The 14,133-nt window shown below is 58.2% G+C and overlaps 1 protein-coding gene across 10 annotated transcripts in view; it reads right to left on the bottom strand.

Moving 5' to 3' along the window:
* The window catches only part of CRTC1 (CREB regulated transcription coactivator 1), a gene marked incomplete at both ends in the record, with an annotated part of 56,672 nt that overhangs the window by 11,956 nt on the left and 30,583 nt on the right, over positions 1-14,133 (bottom strand). For 3 of the 10 annotated variants that reach the window (XM_080715311.1, XM_080715314.1, XM_080715315.1), the window contains 7 exons: positions 275-495; positions 878-918; positions 4,229-4,314; positions 5,795-5,889; positions 8,315-8,376; positions 9,846-9,983; positions 12,511-12,627. In XM_080715311.1, the coding sequence (XP_080571437.1) occupies positions 275-495; positions 878-918; positions 4,229-4,314; positions 5,795-5,889; positions 8,315-8,376; positions 9,846-9,983; positions 12,511-12,627 (760 nt within the window). Of the gene's footprint in view, positions 1-274; positions 496-877; positions 919-4,228; positions 4,315-5,794; positions 5,890-8,314; positions 8,377-9,837; positions 9,984-11,561; positions 11,610-12,510; positions 12,628-14,133 lie in introns of all 10 variants that reach the window. The other 7 variants (XM_080715316.1, XM_080715317.1, XM_080715309.1 and 4 more) reach the window with 4 other exon arrangements.

The following is a 14,133-nucleotide window of genomic DNA, read 5'->3' as shown; positions in this document are numbered from 1 at the left end:
TGCGGGCGGCCCATGGCACTGTGACCCCTGGGGGCACCTTCTGACCCTGGAGCTAGCATCTATGCTCTCAATGTGCTCTGCACTTTCCTGTGCTTGATTAGATGGGATGTGGCCACTGTGTCCCCGGAGCCACCACCTGACCCCAGCGCCATCATCTGAGTTCCGGGGGCATGATCTGACTGTGGGGCTACCTCTGCCCCGATCTGAGCCCACAGACACCTTCCTGCACGGTGCTCGCCAGGGAGCAGGGCGCGGGAGCCCATGGGGGCGTTACCCTGGCCGGTGCCGCCGATGCCCAGGTGCGTCAGGTTAGTGGCCAGGTTGCCGGTGCTGCTGGAGCTGCTGAGCGCAGGGAAGGCGGGCTCCTCGGGGTCCAGCGGGGTCGGCAGCGGGGAGGGGAAGTGGATGTTCGTCAGGTCAGGCAGGGATCCCCCCGTGTTGTGGGCGGCGGGGATCAGGGCTGTAGTGTTCTCCTGGTCAGCGGATGGAAAGATGCTGGGGGCGACAGGAGGGGTAGAGGTGAGGTCTGGGGCAGCAGCTGGGCATCCCTAGGAACTGCGGGACAGTATCAGCAGATGCGATATTTCCTTCAACTGGGCACCTGGGAGGGGACCTCGGGTAGCAGCGTGCCCCAGCTAGGCCCAGACAGGGTGGGGCGGCACCTTCCTGTGGCCTCAGAGTTATCCCTGGGGGCGGGCATCCGAGGGGCTCCCTGGACTTGGGCAGTTGGAACTGGCTCCTGCCCGGGTGGGCTGGCTGGGTGGTACCAGCAGCAGGCTGGGCAGCCCTCTCACCAGGACAGGCGGGTTGGAAAGGTGCGAGGCTGGCGGATCATGCAGCCCAGGGGCTGGGGTATGGGTAGCCCTCTGAGACTTACTTGATTCCGGGGACCTCACAGGACTTGGGCCTGGACCCCGTCTGAAAGAGAGGAGGGCAGAGCTGAGCTGGCGCCCAGCAGCCTCCCTGTGCAGTGAGCCTTCCGGAGTGAGGCTGGCTTTCCCTGAGGGCTGCTCGGCTAGAACCAGAGTCCCAAAGATGGTACCAGGGTCCCCAAAGCCGCCCCAGGGTGAGGCCAAGAGTTGCATGGGGATGGCTGCTTCCTCCCTGCCACAGGGTAGTGTGGGCTCAGAACGACAGGCACAGGACCCAGTGGTCCAGAGGCTGCTGCCCCTCCATCCATGTGGACCACCCTCCCGCTGACACCTGGAGCAGTGATTCCTACCCAGAACGCTGCATGGTCTCCAGGAACCCCCAAAGTCCCCGCCACAGGGATGTCCTGCCCACCCCCACTGACCGTGGCCTTGGCCGCGGCACTGTGGCAGATGAGAAACTCGCCTCAGGTGGGCCCTTGCGTGGCCCGGCTCACAGCAGCCTTCAGTTCGGAACTCAGCACTGCCCAGCAGCCTGGTGGAGTTTGGACTTTCAGCAACAGGACAGTAAGTCACAGAACAAGAACACCATGCACCCAAGGGGGCTTTAGTGGCGGCTGCTCTGCTCTCCCACTGGACCCCCATGGGCGGATGGCGGACCCCAGGTGGCAGACCTTGGCTTGTTCTTCTGAGGACATCAGTGCCAGCAGAATGGGGTACGGATCTGCAGGCGGGGATAACGGGCAGCGCCCCGAGACTGTGGCCTATGTCCCAGCTGCTGATGGGGAAGGGGCCTGCATGTATCTGTTCCCTAACCCCTGGTCCACTAGGGCCTTTGGGTAGACACTGCTGGCTGAGCCCTTCAGGGATCACCGGTCAGGGGGAGGCTAGCCTCTGGCAGGGGGCAGGCTCTGCCTGCATCTGGGGATGCCCGCCCGTGGCGACTGGGCAGCCTGGGGCTGCTGTGCGTGAGACGGGCAGGCACTAAGCCTCTGCTGAACGGGTTTCTCCTTGGCCAGGGCCTTCATAATTCTGTGAGTAAACATTTGCTTCATTCTCGGATTTCTACAGAGCATTGACTTTTTGAAGAACACTTTAAGAAGCATTCCAGGAGCATTAGGGGGACAGTAATGAGTTTCTGAACAGTATTGGAAATGTACCCACTGCCCTCCGCCCGCCCGGGGCGCGCCCTGCGTGGGGATGCAGCCATCGCTGCCTTCTTTGCGGCAGGGGGCCGTCCAGCTCTGCAAAGGCACCAAGACCTGCGGGGCACCTTTCTGCTACTGGATGTTTTGGGGGGGGGGGTTCCCGTTTTGTTTGGGCAGTTAGAATATGTCCCCCTGTGGTGCTGGGGGCAGAACTCAGGGCCCTGTGCGTACTGGGCAAGTGCTACCCCGAAAGTGCTACCCCGAGCCACACCCTGGCTGTTTTCAAAGTCTCTATCCTGTTCCTGCTACACAACAGCTTCTCTGTGAGTGTCTCGTTTCTTTAGAATTCTTTTAAAATCCCAACCCTGGCCGGGCGTGGTGGCGCACGCTTGTCATCCCCGCGCTTGGGAGGTGGAGACAGGAGGATGGCGCAGGTTCGAAGCCAGCCGCGCGCGCTGGCTTAGGAGACCCTGTTTCCAAGTAAAAATGTAAAAATAGGTCTGGGAGTGTAGCCCGGAGGTAGAAGGGCTTCCAGAAACCCCAGTACCACCAAAAAAAAAAAAAAAAAAAAAATCCCAACCCTGTGGGGGACCGAGGTTCATCTCCTTATCAAATCCTACTGTTTGTTGTTTTAGTACTGAGGATCGAACCAAAGGGCATTCTACCTCTGAGCTATATCCCTAGCTCTGTTTTTTTTTTTGGTGGTACTGGGGGTGGAACCCAGAGGCTTTCTACCTCCGGGCTATACTCCCAGACCTATTTCATATTTTATCTGGAAACAGGGTCTCACTAAGTGGCTGAGAGCCTCACTCAGTAGCTGAGGCTGGCTTCGAACCTGCGCGATCCTCCTGTCTCAGCCTCCCAAGTGCTGGGATGACAAGCGTGCGCCACCACGCCCAGCTCCTGTTTTGTTTTTATTTTGAAACAAGGTCTCTCTAAATTGCCAAGGCTGTGTGTGTGTGTGTGTGTGTGTGTGTGTGTGTGTGTGTGTGTTACTAGGGATGGAACCTAGGGGCATTCTGCCTCTGAGCTACACCCCCAGCCCTATTTTTAATTCTTTTATTTATTTATTTTGGTACTGGGGATAGGCCCCAGGGACACTATACCTCCAAGCTACACCCCCAGCCCTATTTTTTATTCTTTATTTTTTGAAACAGGGTCTCACTGAGTTGCGAAGGGCCTCATTAAGTAGCTGAGGCTGTCCGCAAACAGCGATCCTCCTATCTCTGCCTCTCGAACGCTGGGATTACAAGCGTGCGTCACCATGCCCAGGGTCTTTTATTCTTTATTTTGAAACAAGGTCTCACTGAGTTGCAAAGGGCCTCGGTAAGTAGCTGAGGCTGTTCACGAACAGGGATCCTCCTGTCACGACCTCCCGAATGCTGGGATTACAAGCGTGAGCCACCATGCCCGGTGCCAACACTGTTCTTAAACCTGCAACCCTCCAGCCTCAGCCTCCCAAGTACTGGGATTACGGGCATGAAATACCAAACCTGGCTCAAGTCCTACTGTTGAGCAAGCAGGACTGTTTCCCATGTGTTTCAAAAGCTCTAAATAAATGGCTTTGAATGTATTGTGGCATGGGAAGGATTTTGAGGCACGCTGGTACTTTCCTATCCTAGAGGGGAACAGTAATTTTTTTCTTCTTCTTTTTTTTTTTTTGGCACTGGAGATTGAACCCTGGGGCTAGCTCTGAGTTATACCTCCAGTCCTATTTTATTCTTTATTTTGAAACAGGGTCTCACTAAGTTGCAGAGGGCCTAAGTTACTGAAGCTGGCGATTAACCTGCGATCCTCCTGTCTCAGACTCCCAGGTACTGGGATTACAAGCGTGCGCCACCACGCCCAGCTAATTTCTTTTTATTTTGAAGCAGGGTCCTGCTAAGTTGCCCAGGCTGGCCTCCAACTTGTAATCCTCCGGCCTCAGCTTTCCCAGTCACTGGAGTGACAGGTATATGCTGTCGCACCCCGCTGGGATGAGTGACTTCTGTTCCTGTCCTGTTTCCTGCAACTTGAATAGCAATGGGTTTTAATTCTTCAAGTGTTTTGGCCCAAGTAACAGGCCTGCCATTAATATTTGACAGACCCAGAGATTCTGTGAATTTGGGTATGTGCAAAACTATGTGAGGCCTGCCCCAGGGAAGGCCAGGTCCCCAGGTCCGAGCTGGAGAGGGGCCGGAGGAGACCGCTTTGGCAACCCCTGGCTCTTACCTTCTTGCTGTCCCATGCTTGTTTAGAGAGGTTCTTGTCTGTTTCCGACGTGGCCTCTTCCATTCCTGGGACAGTTAATAGTAAGACTAGGGGAGACAGGGACAATCAGAAAGATGGCCTGGGAAGACCCAACCCAGCACGGCGAGGGCCATGTTGAGGTCGTAACTGCCCCCCAGTGACTTCTGGGCATTGCAATAATGCCTCAGAAAAAGCCTTCATTATAAAATTTTTTAAAAAGATAAGCCAGAGAATCTGCGTCATACAAAGAAATGAAAATATAAGCTTTCAGGGCCCAAGGACACAAGCCAATCTGCCTCCCATGCAACTGGACAGAGCCCTGAAGGCTGCAAGTGAGAACCTAGCCGTCACCCATGGGACATGCCCTGCACCTGCTACCCCAGGGACACCTGGCCTCCTGGCTCTGCACACTGGCTGGGCTCCTACTCAGGCAACAGGTGCTGGGTTCAGGCCCTACTGCTCCTTGACTAGGCAAGAGTGGATCATAAGGAGGAAGGGTAAGGAGGTCTGAGGGACCAGAGGCTGGGCATCATTCAAGGGCCTGGAGCAAGCCACACCTGAAGGCCGCCTTTCCTGGACAATGAACGCCCAGGAAAGGCAGGCAGTCGAGGTGGGAGTGAGCCACATGTGTCAAAAGCTTTTTCCTGGAAACTTGGCTAGGCTGTGGGGAGGTGGCCAATTCTGCTCCCAGCCCCATCAGGCCTGGGTCCCTCCCAGCTCAGCTCCAAAGCTGGGTTCTGAGCAGCCAGGTCCCAGGTCCGGCCTTCCTTCCATGTTAAGAGTGTAACCAGGACGGAGCCTGTGTGGGGATCCTCTGGAAGGAAGGGCGGAACATCCCAACAGCCCTGCTGTTGCCATGGGGACAGCAGGATGCTGGACTACCACAGGTCAGCTCCGGTGCCCCCTGCTGGTGTCCCTCAGGTGTTCACACCCAGTGCATTCACACCCACCCCTGGGCCCATCAAGCCCCTGTGGGGCTCCTTGGGCCTGGCCGCTCCTCTGGAGGGCTCCGCACAGGTCTAAGACATCTGCTGTCGCTAAAGTCCCCAGGGTGCCGCCTCCATGCCTGGCTCAGGGGCGGCACCGAGACCTAGGCCTGGCTGCAGCCCAGCTGGGGAGGACTCGGCCTCTTTCCTGTAGCCAGGATGGGCAGGGATGTGGCAAAAGATGATTCTGAGGACAAAGTCCCAGGGGACATCCGGGATAGGCTGTGCCTGAAGCGGAGGTCCACAGGGACCATGCTGTGTGAGCTGGCCGGTGTCCCTTCGGCATGGGCTTGCTGCCCCTGCATTTGGCAGAATCACCGGCACAGCCCCCTGCTCATGAGCGGCAGAAGCCAGTATGTACCTGCAGGGGCGCTTTCTCTGCCTAGGAAACGCCTAGGCACTCCTTAAAACCCAACACAAGCAGCCCCGCCTCTGGACACCTGAGTCCCTCTCTGTCCTATAGCACAGCTGGGGTCGTCCTCCAATGGTTGGACCCCGTAGGCTGCTGACCGCAAGGGCCCAGAAGCCGCTGTGGGACTTGCTGCCACCAGCAGGGTCCTACCTCTTTTCTGGTGTGTGTCCTGGGACCCACCCATAAAAGATTCCGACTGGGTGGGTGCCATTGTGCTCTGGTGCAGGGCGGAGTCTGAGTTAGTCCTGGGGAAGAAAAGGACAATGAGCCCCTGGCAAGTCGGCAGTCTGACCTGGGCTTCCTCTGACCACACACCACCCCGGCCCCTTGGTTTTCAAGCGGGTGCACCTGACAAGACCCTGAGGACTTCATTCTCAAGAGAACTGCAGTGGTGGATGGGGAGGAGAGGCTTGCAGGTGCCCCCCCCCCAGGGTCCCCCAGTTGCAGAACGGAGCTCTGGCTTCCCCCATCCCCAGCACCAGCAGGGGCCTAGGAAAACTCTGCACTCCCCTGGAATCCCGGAAACTGGTTGACAAGAAAATCCAGGGCGATCCAGTCTGCTCCCAGCTGGAGAGCTCCTTGGACCAGCAATACGTGTCCAATGCACACAGAATACTCGAGGGGAGACTGGGGCCCCCAGTGGCCCTACTGGGGACACCACGTGGAGAGGAGCAGGGGGCGCTTGGTTCAAGGAGAAAAGGCCTCTCGGGCCCTGGGTCCCCTGCCCCTATCAGCTGCACACGGAGCCAGTGTTCTGACCCCTCTATGCTCCGTCTTTCTGTCTAAAATGGGAATGAAAACAGGGCCTCAGCTGCACAACTCTATTTCCCATCAGTAATATAGAGGGCGCAGGGCTGAGGCACAATGCATGCTGGGGGGATACTAATTTTTGTGTGGTACTAGGGGCATTCTACCTCTGACCTACGCCCACGTTATTATTTATTATTTTGAAACAGGGTCTAAGTTGCTAAGGGCCTAAGTAGCTGAGGCTGGCTGTGAACCTTGATCCTCCTGTCCCAGCCTCCCAAGCACTGGGATTACAAGCGTGCGCCACTGCGCCCAGCTAGTGGGGGAATATACAACTATGGTACTGCCCTGCGGGTTGTATTCCACAGCTGGGTCACAGATGTGACCAGTGTTCCCAGGATACCCATGGGGGATGGGTTCCAGGATCTCTGCAAGCACCAAGCTCCATGGTGCTCAAGGCCCTTTTACACAGTGGTGTGGTATCTCACAGAACTTGTGCTTATCCTCCTCCAGACTTTGAATCATCTTTAGATGACTTTTTTATATATATATACTCAGGATTGAACCCAGGGACATTTCTACCTCTGAGCTGTATCCCCAGCTCTTTTTATTTTTATTTATTTATTTTATTGTGGTACTGGGGTGGAACCCAGAGGCTTTTCTACCTCCGGGCTATAATCCCAGGCCTATTTTATACTTTATTTGGAAACAGGATCTCACTAAGTAGCCGAGGCTGGCTTCGAACCTGTGCGATCCTCCCGTCTCGGCCTCCCAAGCGCTGGGATTACAAGCGTGCGCCACTACGCCCAGTTTATTTTAAAAATTTTAAACAGAGTCTCCATAAGTTTCTGAGAGTCTTGCTAAGTTGTTGAAACAGAATTTTTGTGTGTGTGTGATACTGGGGATGGAACCCAGAGGCCTTCTACCTTGGGGCTACACTCTCAGATCTATTTTATATTTTTTTATTTGGAAACAGGGTCTCTTAAGCCAGCGCGGCTGGCTCTGAACCAGCGCGATCCTCCTGTCTCCGCCTCCCAAGCACGGGGATTACAAGCGTGCATCCCGGCCTGAAACTGAATTCGAACCTGCAAATTTGTCTCAGCTTCCCAAGTACTGGGATTAAAGTCGTGTACCACCATACCTGGCCTCTAGATTATATTTTTTTGGTACTAGGGATGGAACCCAGGGGCGTTCTACCTCCGAGCTCCACCCCCAGCCCTATTTTTTATTCTTTATTTTGAAACAGGGTCTCACTGGGGTTGCGAAGGGCCTCACTAAGTAGCTGAGGCTGTCTGCAAACCATAATCCTCCTGTCTCAGCCTCCCAAGCGCTGGGATTACAAGCGTGCGCCACCACGCCCGGCTTACTTTTTATTTTGAAACAGGGTCTCGCTAAGTTGTGGAGGGCCTAAGTTGCTAAGTCTGGCCCCAAACCTGTGACAAATCCTCCCAAGTACTGGGATCACAAGTGTGCGCCGCTGCGCCCAGCCTCCAGATCATTTACAGCACTTAATATGAGAACACCGTATAGTCACAAAGATCTGTGATTTTTTCTCCCCTTTTCTTTGTACATGTATGTATTTTCCTAACCTACCAGAAATGAAAGAAAGCTTTAGAGTTTCATTTTCGGCAATTGTTCAGTAGTATGAAAAACTGCTCATAACACAGCATTAAATAAAAAAGAGCCCTGAATGTTCAATTTTAGTAAAAAACAAAACAGAAAGAAAAGAGAAATATCACAAGGCGGGAAGGCTCTAAAGAGTCCCTGCGCTGTGGCTTGGGTATTTCGGACAGAGGGCTGATTTCTAGAAACTTCTGCCACGTCTTGATTTTGTCTTTTTTAAACTGACTTGGGCTTGTTTCCTTGTACAACCCTGTGGAAGTTTAGCTCTGCTCCCTCCAAGGGCCAGCCCTGGCCACTGACCTCCTCCAGCTGGTGTCCGCGGGTGGCGAGAGGTACACGGTTCCATAGGGACAGCTGTCAGCGTGTGCGAGTTAAGGGGACGGCTGTAGCAGGCCCCCTGCCCAGCGAGCCTGGCCCCAGTGGCCTGGGCTCCAGAGCCCAGCCTTGGACAGCTGGGCTGCAGGGCGGGGCGTCACTGCTGGCTCGCAGACGCTTCCTGCAGCCCGTCCTGCTCGGCTGTGAGCAGCCCCTGTGCCGGGGGCTCCCGCGGGGTGCGGCCCTGTCCACCTACCACTCAGCACGTCCTCCAGCCCTTCCAAGGGGGCCTGGGCTGTGGAGCCGGCCCCAGGGAAGCACTTCAGCTGACCCAGGTCTCGCCTCTAATTTGGGGCTGACAGGGCAGCTTCTGGGGCTGGAGACTCAGGCCGGCCCAGTTGGTGGAGCTCTCCCAGCCCACAGAAGTGAGAAGCGGGGGACAGGCATCTCTGTCTGGAGAGTCGGGACCCCAGGGGCAACCGGAGGCTGAGGTTCTGTGAAGGGGCCGAGCGGCAGAGCACCAGGGGCAGCTGCGCTGGGAGAGGGTGACATGGAGGGTCTGTTTGACTGAGGAATGGAGGCCGATTTTTTTTTTCTCTTCAGTGCTGGAATATTGAACCCCTGTGGCGCTCTTCCACTGAGTTTCACCACCAGCTTTTTCTTTTGGTGGTACTGGGAATTAAACCCAGGGGTGTTCTACCTCTGAGCTGTACCCCCAGCCCTATTTTATGTTTTATTTTGAAACAGAATCTCACTAAGTTGTGAAGGGCCTAAGATAGCCTGGAACCTGCTGTCCTCCCAAGTGCGGGGATTACAGGCATGCACCACGCCGGGATCCCAGTTGTTTTTTATTTTTTTGTACTGGAGATCGAACCCAGGGGCATTCTGCCTCTAAGCCACACTCCCCAGCCCTATTTTTCATTCTCTATTTTGAAACAGGGTCTAAGTTGCAAAAGGCCTCACTAAGCAGCTGAGGCTGGCCACGAACCTGTGATCCTCTGGTTTTAGCCTCCCGAGTACAGGGATTTTACAAGCGTGCCCGGCAGCTTTTTTATTTTCAAACAGGGTTTCAGCTTCACTAAGTTGTTGAGGTTGGCTTCAAACCCATGATCCTCCTGTCTCAGACTCCCAAATACTGGGATAACAGGTGTACGCCACCACACCCGGTGAGCAGATGCAAATTCCAGCAGCCTGTAAAGCTGGAGACCCCTGGGACCATCGGGATCTCCCCCAGCCCTGAGCCTCAGCCCAGTCTTTGAGGGCTTGTCAACCCAGCCCTGTATCTACTTCCTGTCTGAGCCCTCTGGTCTAGCCCCACCATCTCTACTCCTGCCTAGGGAGCTGCTCTCTGGGCCCCTTGGACTCCAAGCCCGGTCACAGGCTCCTTGGCTCAGCAATGCCCACTCCAGGAAGCCCCTCTGGGTTTCCCTAATTCCATCCCAGAGCTGGTGGGGACCGCCCCGTCAGAGACCACCAGCCCCCAAGCCTGTTCATTCATCCTCTGGGAAAAGGATATCTGCCGCCCGTGCTTGTCCACTGACAGGGGCCGGCGGTGTGGGGAGCCGAGCCGCCCGCGTTCCCGGTGCACTCTGTCCACCAGCCCATGATGCCGGGTAGTCCTGCTGGTGTCCAGGCCCGAGGATTGGAAGGGTGTCTGGGGACATGGGGAGAAGAGGAGATAGAGACAGAGAGACAGACAGACAGATACTGTGACCAGGCTCTGTGCCAAATCTGCCTGGGATCTGTTCTCTTGTTGCCCCGCTCCAGTGACACCCTCAGACACGGCTCCGGCCCAGGGTGGGCTTCCTCCCGAGGCCCCAGCAGCCCGGGCCCTCCGAGGACTGGGGTGGGGGTGCGAGGGCTGGCAGGGTCCCAGGAGGGCAGCAGGCGTGCGGCGGCTGGCATGCACGGCCAGGCAGAGCAGCACAAGCTCAGGCCAGGGCTGGCCAGGGTGCCGGCTGCAAGCGCCCGGCAGCCCACTCCACCCGCCAGGTGCAGACAAGCCTCTGCCTCGCTCTCCGGCCTGGCCAGCCTCCTATCCCACAGACATCACCCCTGGAGAAGCCTGCCAAGAGTGGGCCCCGGGGCTTCCAGCAAGATGTTGCTGGTTCACCCGGCCTGGTTCTGAACCCCGGTGAAGCCCAGGCTGCTGGTGAGGGAGGCTTGGCCCACACCACCAGAGCAGCATGCAGGTGTCTTCGGGAGTTCTGGCCCTCAGCGTGGCCGGACGGGGCTTCCTTCCAGCACCTGGGGCTGGCCGAGGCCCATGCCAGTCCCCATGCCTCCTGGACTGCCAGGAGCTTGTACTCTGCCTGCCCAGCCTGGTCCTTCATCACCTGACTGGTGCAGATCGGTAGCCTCTGCCAGCCTGGGCGTGGTGGGGCCACTGCCTGGCCATCTGGGCCCTGCCATCTCGTTTGGGTGACCCTTCCTCCCCACTGGCCAACTTTCAAGGCCGCCTGCTCTACCCGGTGCTGGGACTGCCAAGTCTGTCTCTGACCCAGTGAACACCCAGTTGGCTTTGGTCTTTCTGAACTTGGGTGGCACTGAGGATTGAAGCCAGGGGCCTCTGACCTATACCTCTAAATTTTTTTGTTTTGAAATAGATTTTTGCTAAGTCGCTGAGGTTGGCCTCATACCTGCAATACTCTTGTCTCAGCCTCCCAAACACTGAGATTAGAGGTGTGCACCACCACACCTGGTTCTTTCTATACCACCCCACCCCAAATTCTCACTGAAGCCTAGAGAGGGCTACGGTGAGGAGGGTGGGGTTCCCACCATCAGGGCCTGGGGGGCAGGGGCTGCTTATCTTTCTGAGATGCCTTGAGGCCCTGAGGGGAAACCAAAGTGCTGAAGCAGAGGCAGAGGCAGAGGCAGCTGGGGCCTGGCCCCCCTGAGCCTTGCCTGCCAGCCTGGTTAGGGTGCACACGTGTGTGCTTGGGGGCTGGGCCATGCAGTGTGGGGACACATGCTTGGATAGACCCCAGCCCGGGATGTGCGGGCGAGGCTTCCGTCCGCGGGCCCAGGAGCCCTGGGGTCTCCCGACCCAACCGTACATATTTCCCAAGATGGGGCGTGGAGCAGATCCGCTTCTGATTGGTGGACAGGATGCCTCCTGGGAGCCACAGGGGGCCGTGTGGGGAGCAGGGGGGGCACCCGGCACCCACACACATGTCAGGGTCTTGCAGGCGGGCGCTGGGGTGCCATGGCCTCAGCCTGGGGGCTCAATTACCAGAGAGACAGGAGCCGCTGCCAGGGCCTCCCCCAGAAATCCGCTGGGCTGAAAATGCAAAGAACCGAGACTTTGAGACCCCATAAACGGGGTACGTGGGTGGGCTGTGGGTCTCCAGCAGGGCTCTGCGCCCCCTGGCCGAGCTCAGGAGTGCCAGAGACATGTTTCTGGAAGGAAGAGGAGACGGAGAAAGAGGAGGGAGAAACCAACCTGGGAGGGCTTCGGTGGGACGTGTGCGTGTGGGCGTGCCCGCCGGATGCAACCCTGAGTGCCAGGCCAGGTGGGGCTCAGCATACCCGCAGGGCACCTGCCTGTCCTATGGCCGGCCGGGGGGCGGGGAGGCCAGGGGCACTGAGCTCCAGGACCTGCCAGCACTCACGGATGCAGCTACTTCCGGGACTTTCCCAGTGAGGGCCAGCTGTGTGACCACAGGGGACCCGTCCTGGGGGTGGCCCCGAACCACAGCCAGCCCCACCATCCAGCCTCTGCTTCCACCTGCAGACCAGGGCGGGGAAGAGACCTGGCCCTAATCTCGCCTTATCTGCGATAAGGATGTGCTCTGTGGCCTGGCCTGTGGGAGCCACTGTGGGTCTCTGCCAAGAACTGTCTGCAGACAAGTGGGGTCAGGCAGCTGGCCTCCTCCTGCGAACTGCTGGGCTTGTGGATTAGCAAGGCGGCCTGGCCAAGCCCTGGGAGCCCCAGGCGCCTCCTGCAGCCACACAGCCAGCAGACAGGTAGAGAGGCTGCAGGAAACTCCCGGGTGGCTGGCCAGAGGCTCCCCGACAGGGGACTGACTGGGGTGACCCTGCGAGGATCACCCTGCTTCCTAGGGTCCCTGCACTTGGTGGAGCAGCAGGGCGGGAGGGAGGGCCGTGTTTGGTGACTGGCCATGCTCTGAGGCCAGGGCAGGCATGAGTAGGAGGAGCCTGGCGGGCGGGGCGGGGCTCACCTGGAAGGGCAGGTCCACGGTGCCGCTGCCAATCTGGTTCACATTGGGCAGAGAGCCACCGTAGTACTGGCCACGGCTGGGGCCCAGCTGCAGAAACTGAGACTTCTGGAGCTGGAGCTGTGGAAAAAAAGCTGGCAGCTGGGGTGGCCCTGGAGTATACCCCCAAAGCACCAGCCCATAGGCACTGAGGTCAGGTCAGGCCCCTAAAAAGTCCAGCTGTGTCCCCACCCTGAGACACCTAGTGGCCCTTCCCAGGCTAAACCTAGGGGCCTGACCACCTTGCTGGCCAACTCAGTGGTCAGAGAGCCCCCAGGGCCCCCAGGCCCAGCTACCCATGGCCAGAGGCTACGAAGCACGCTGGACACAGGAGAAATCATCCTTCCAATAAACTAAACCAGAAGGGGTTGTCTCCGAGGTACAGAGCCGCTCATGAGGCACAGTGCTTAGGTGCTTAGGGTTTCTACGCAGCCTGCACAGGCTGGAGTTGGCAAGCAGACCCCCAGGCCCAGCCTGAGTTGCGGGGTCCTGCTCGGCCCCTGGGCTCCATCCGCAGGTCTCACAGGACTTGCTAGGGCTGCCTAGCCTTCTTCTGCTGGCTCTCTGGCCACACGGGGCAGGGACAGGGCAGGTCCTGACCCCTGACCCAGAGGTAAGCTCATGGCCCTGTCCTGAGAGCTGGGAGGGGTGGTGGCCATGGCGGTTGCTAGGGTCCACTCTGTGTACATAACACGGCTGCTGTTCCCTCACAAACAGCTCCTGGCAGCGCTCTGTGGTTCCCACGCCAGCCCCAGCTTCCTGGGGGGCCTGGGACGGAGGGGAAGTGAGCTGAGAGAGCCTGGCGGAGCGCCCGCCGGGGAGCACCTCGCCTAGGTAAACAGCTGTTTCCTGTGGGCTGTGGAGGCTGATGAGCTTAGCCTGTGGGCCCTGGGGGCTCTCAGCACCTGCAGCCCTGCCCAGGGCCAGCGCCAGCTGGACACCCCATGAGAACGCCCCATGGGTCCCTCCTGGCAGCCATGGGACAGAAGTCTGGGCAGGTGAGGGGAGGCTGTGCAGGGTGGGGCCGTCCCCGACCTCCACAACCTTGTCCAGGCCCTCCTGGGGTCTAAGCTGCGAGGCGGGAGGCCATGCCCCTGCACTTCTCATGGGCCTCAGTATCCCCCTCCCTAGAGCGATCCTAAGGGGAGCTGTGTGCAGAGGCCCGGCACGGGAACAAGGAAATGGGGTTTTGTATACACTCCCTGCACAGGCAGATGGCCAGGTCGAGGAGCCCTTGCGTCCCTGGGGTGTGCTCCACAGACACGGCCCCCAGCTGCCCTCTACAGCCACAGCCGCTCAGCCTCCGCCTGTCTCATCACACGGGACTGTCTGCCTGGAGGGTCCCGAGCCCCACCACCCCATGCGGCCTTGCTTTCTGCGGTTAGATGCAGCCCTCCCTGGATCTTTCCAGAACACCAGTCCCAGACTGTGGATCCAAATCTCCAGACTGTGACCAGGCATCTGAGTAGTGCCGGCCTCTGAGACCGAAGGGGACAAAGGCTGAGCACAGCGCCACTGCCGCAGGCTGGCCTCACAAGGGACCTATGGGGCCATGGTGGATACAACCTGGGTGTGCCTGGGCCTCCT

Source organism: Muscardinus avellanarius (genome assembly GCF_963383645.1).
Source record: "Muscardinus avellanarius genome assembly, chromosome: 18".
NCBI lineage: Eukaryota > Metazoa > Chordata > Mammalia > Rodentia > Gliridae > Muscardinus > Muscardinus avellanarius.
The sequence above is the reverse complement of the archived record's forward strand: the minus strand, read 5'-3'. Positions and strand labels throughout refer to the sequence as shown.